Consider the following 5,326-nt stretch of genomic DNA (forward strand, 5'->3'; position numbering starts at 1 on the left):
AAGTAGTTTGTCACTCCTTCTTCGTAGTCTGTCTTCGTTTGGAAGCTCATCTGAAACCTGTCCACCATGGGTGACCCTGCTGGTATTTAAAATACCAGTGGCATAGCTTCCAGAATCACAGCAACTCACAAGCCACCACAGTATGACAAACTGACAGAAGAGTGGTGGGGCTTTAGTGGTTGGTGCATATATTTGAATAATAGTGGCATTAGCTGGTCTTCCTTGTAGGCATATGGATATTATTCTCTCACAGATAGCATTATTCTTCAAGATAGATCTTGATGTATTCTTTTTGAAGATGAATGATGCCATTTCTCTTCAATTTGTCACTGCTAGCATAGTAAGCCATGTGACTGTCAGGTTCTAAATGGCTAATACCAATCCATTTCAGCTCACTCAATGTTTATGCATTCCATTTCATGTTTTGAAAATTTCCAATTTTCCTAGATTCATACTTCATACCTTCCATGTTTTGATTATTAAAGGATGTTTACAGCTGTTTCTCTACATTTTTAGTTGTACCCCATCAGCAAATGAAGGCCCTGAAGGCTTTACTCCATTTGTGTCATCAGCGACAAGTCTACTTTGAAGAGTCAGCTCTTCCCCAGTCATATTCTGAGTGCCTTCCAACTTGAAGTGCTCATCTTTTGGCCCTATATCTGACAATATTCTGGTGCTCTTCATCATATTTCAATATGTAATAATATGGTGCTGGCAGTGACGCACTGCTATTCATAAAGTTTTCAGTGACTGACCTAGTCTGTCTTCATTTAGAAGCTCATCTGAAACCTATCGACCATCAGTGGCCCTGCTGGTATTTAAAATACCCGTGGCATAGCTTCCAGAATCACAGCTACTACAGTACAACAAACTGATAAGTTGAGTGGTGAGCCATACTCACACCTATAGTATTTCTGCCAGCTCTATATCTTAGGTGGCATGCTTTCACCTAGACTGAAATTTCAACACTGCCTCTTCTTCAGAATACTTTACATTAGACAGAAGAAAACCAAACCACAAACCTACTGCCATCAATTCCCACTCATAGCTACCCTACATGACACAGCAGGAATTGCCCTCCAAGGTTTCCAAGACTACATATCTTCATAGAAGCAGACTGTCACATCTTCTCCATGGAACTGCTGCTAGGTTAGAACCATCAACCTTTCAGTTACCAGTTAAGCTAAGTGCTTAACTACTATGCCACCAGGGTTCCTTATTAAATAAAAAGTTTACTTCCATTTACTTAAAAAGGTGGTGATTTAACAAACCCTCCCCCACCTTTAAGCACACAAAAAAAGTGACAACTATGAAAATCCCATGCTAGAATGAAGTAAAGTGTTGTGTTCACCCAGTTCTAAAACAATATCAACAGCTTCAAGTGTAGGCAAAAGAGCAAAAGTCCAATGCACATTTTCATTCACTCTTCAACCTTTCAAACAAATTCCTTTTGCTCTAAGACTTATGCAGAATAGCTTAAGGCTTGTCTCATCCATCCTTAAATAGAGGCACTTGGAATACAGCTAAGCAGTTTGTTTCAGCTGTTTAAAGCTATGATCAAGCTCATGAGCTGGGATTCTGGAGTCATTTTAAGCTTCACGTATTTGAAAACTAACAGAATGGGTCAAACGACACTTGAGATCTCCATGTGATAAAAGTTTGGGATTTGGGAGAACTATGAAGAAATTGAGACTATACCAGAGTTACATAATAAAACTAATTTGAAAAGTACATCTTATAGCAATTACTGAGAACATCTGCAACAGTAATGTCTTATCACGCTATATAAATACTGGCAGCATCAGTTTATTTCCTTCAATGTTTTTATAAAGCCAGATACCTATTGCCTCTAGTATACTTCCTAAACATATACTTTGGGGGATAAAAAGTCTAGGTTTAAAACTCAAAAGCAAATATAGCTAAGAATTTTTTACACATTGATCTCTATGCCTTTAATGAAATAACAGCCATCTCTCTAGGTACTTTCAATCCTTTATAGGCTATGATAGCTAACTTTTTCCTCAATGTTGAATAATGCCAATTTATATCTGTCTAGAGCCCTGATGTGGTGCTGTAACATAGCAATGGACTGGTAACTACAAGGTCAGCAGTTCAAACACACCAGCCACTCTCAGAAACCCTACATAGCCTCACTATGAGTCGAAAATGAATCAACAGCACACAGCATCTATAAAATAACTTAGATCTTTACTACTGTATTTGAAATTCCCAAACAACCTTACCAACTGGTGTTTCCATTTTATATAAGGTAGGAAACTAAGAATGATACTAACTTATAAATACAATCAAATAAGCCTCCATTATTTTGGGGTCTGCCTATTAAGGAGTGAAAAAACAACTCTAAATGTATTTTCTGTCTGCTATCAAAAGATCAAATAAATCTGTAACTGTTCAACTTGCATACTTTCAATAGGAATTATTCTTTATTGCCTCACAAAGTCAAACATGATCAATTATAATGAAAGACCATTTCTCACAAACACCTTGGCAATTACACTGTTATAAGAATAATAATTCGATAAGCTGGGTTCTATGAAGAAAAACATGGCATAAGGATTGGAGGAAGACTCGTTAACAACCTGAGATATGCAGATGGTACAACCTTGCTTGCTGAAAGTGAAGAGGACTTAAAATATTTACTGATTAAGATCAAAGAGCACAGCCTTCGGTATGGATTGCATCTCAATGTCAAGAAAACAAAAATCCTCACCACTGGACCAATAAACAACATTCTTATCAATGGAGAAAAGATTTAAGTTGTCAAGGACTTTATTCTTCTTGGATCAACTATCAACATTCACAGAAGCAGCATTCAAGATATCAAATGATGTATTATTGCATTAGGCAAATCTGCTGCACAAAACCTTTTTTAAGTGTTGAAGAGCAAAGATGTCAACTTGAGGACTAAGGTGCACCTGCCTCAAGCCATGGTATTTTCAATAACCTCATATGCATGCAAAAGCTGGACAGTGAATAAGAAGACCGTGGAAGAATTGATGCTTTTGAGTTATGGTGTTGGAGGAGAATATTGAAAGTGCCATGGGCTGCCAAAAGAACAAACAGATCTATGTTGGAAGAAGTGCAGCCAGAGCACTCCTTGGAGGCCAAGATGGCCAAACTTCGTCTCTCATACTTCGGACATATTGTCAGGAGGGACCAGTCATTGGAGAAGGATATCATGTTTGGTAAGGTGGAGGGACAGAGAAAGAGAGGAAGATCCCCCAGTGAGATGGATTGGTCTGAAACATGGCAACAAAACTGAGGTTGGCTCAGGATTGGGCAGTGTTTTGTTCTGCTGTGCATAAGGTCGCTATGGGTCGGTACCAACTTGATGACACCTAACAACAATAATAACAATGATAAGCAAACAAAACCATCTGGTCTTTAAATGAAATACTAGGAATATGCCACATATCAATACTTTCACTTATTGAAAGTTCTCAGTGCTTGAGACAAACAAATTTTGGGCCAACAGGGAAAACTGTAGTAGGAATTCTCCTGTTCTATGAAGCAACTGCAACTAAGAAGTTGCTTATTTCAAAATGCTGCTGTTACTAGGTGTCATCTTGTCGATTTTGACTGAGAGCAACCTGTGTACGTACCATAGAACTAAACACTGCACCATCTTCACAATCGTTAAGCTTGAGCCAGCTGCTGCTGTCACTGTGCCAATCCATCTCGATGGCGGTCCTCTAAAAACTACACATCAATTAAAAGCCTCTTATCAGGGCAGAAAACTGTAACAAATTTAGCTAAATTAAGTGTTGGTGTTGTTGTTAGGTGCCATCAAGTCATTACCGACTCATAACAACCTTATGCACAGCAGAATGAAACACTGTTCAATCCTGAGCCAACCTCACTACTGTTGCCATGCTTGAGTCCACCGATGCTGCCACTTTGCCAATCCATCTTGCTGGAGGGTGGGGGTGGGAGGGAACCTTCCTCTTTTTCTCTGACCCTGCACCTTACCAACTATGATATCCTTCTCCAGCAACTGGTCCCCCCTGACAATATGTCCAGACACCTCTAAATTCCCTTCATCTAGAGCTAAATGAAAGAAAATGCAGTTCATATCTCCAGAACCAAGAGAGGCATTTTTTTCCAGTAAGTTTCTTGTGCCCATTTTGCTACTTCAAGGAATCACTCCCCGTGTTGCTTCTGTGGCAAACCTGATTTCTGGTGGTTGATCATTTTCATGGCATGAGTCTTCCTTCACTAAAACCCCCACCAAAAGCTGTTTTTACTTGCATTTAGTGTTGATGTATTTATATACAAAACATCACTTCAGTGGAGACATGCCAATAAAAGAAACAGCTTACTAGAATTTCAGTTGACTTTGTTAAAGGAAATTATTTTAAATGAATGTGGCTACAGAACTGCTGCCATCTTTGACCTCAGAAAGCATATGCCTTCTGATTTTTGCTTTTGCATATTTATTTGTTTAAGTTAAATTCCAGTTCATGAAATGGTGACTGTAAAGCATTCTAAAACCTTCCTGCTACTCTTTCATATTCTTTTTTCTCAACAAGGGAGAGCACATGTTTGCTGCATTAGTATGCACAGCCAAATCACCCCCATTAAGTGAAATCATCTCTGTATTTGTGGTGGAATCTTTTAACAACTTCCACACCCTGTCAGTGAAATGAAACAAGGGTGTTTTGTTTGCAGGCAGCAACAATTTGATCTCTGGTTTACTAGAGGACGCTCAAAATATTTTTCCGTATGTTTTTTTCTGAAAGAGGAGCTGACATCAGCATGGTTTACCTTCACCAGTGAATGCAGGCTCTTTTCACCAAACATCTCCCAGAGGAAGGTCAGGTCTTCCTGGCTATCCACATGTGGCTGCAGCTGGGCTGGCAGAGCAGCCAACAGCTCATACAGACCTATAAAATGAAAACAAAACACAAAGTGTAATCTGAGGGTGATCTCATTAACTTCGCTTAAGGTGTGTGTAAATGACACCGTGGAACATGTCGTTGTTTTTATTACAGGGTTTGTATTCTGGGCCATCAAATAAAGTACTTCTCTAAAGAAGCAAAGGAAATGTTGAGAGATGTGTGTGTATACATACATTTATTTTTTGGTCTTTAACTCCAAAGACATTTGTATTAACAAGGTAGTTTTACCTTCCACAGTTGTCAACATTCAACAGTCATCCAAGTTTACATAGCCTGAGGCATAAAATGTATACAAGTTTTCAAAAAAATAAAGAGCATACATTCCTTTTCTTACTCGATATTACATTTCCCTCAATGTTAGCCAAAGAGTGAAATGAGTCATGAAGAGGAAAAACTTCCTTAGAAGA

At 38.7% G+C, this 5,326-nt stretch overlaps 1 protein-coding gene across 1 annotated transcript in view; it reads right to left on the minus strand.

Moving 5' to 3' along the window:
• The window catches only part of MPP7 (membrane protein, palmitoylated 7 (MAGUK p55 subfamily member 7)), a 181,508-nt gene extending 176,609 nt beyond the window's left edge, over window positions 1–4,899 (minus strand). The window contains exon 1 of the mRNA XM_006871679.1: window positions 4,786–4,899. Within this exon, the coding sequence (XP_006871741.1) occupies window positions 4,786–4,821 (36 nt within the window). The 5' untranslated portion in view covers window positions 4,822–4,899. The remainder of the gene's footprint in view (window positions 1–4,785) is intronic.
• Between the last annotated feature and the right edge of the window lie 427 nt (window positions 4,900–5,326).

The sequence above is a fragment of the Chrysochloris asiatica genome, unplaced genomic scaffold, assembly GCF_000296735.1.
Source record: "Chrysochloris asiatica unplaced genomic scaffold, ChrAsi1.0 scaffold00172, whole genome shotgun sequence".
Taxonomy (NCBI): Eukaryota; Metazoa; Chordata; class Mammalia; order Afrosoricida; family Chrysochloridae; genus Chrysochloris; species Chrysochloris asiatica.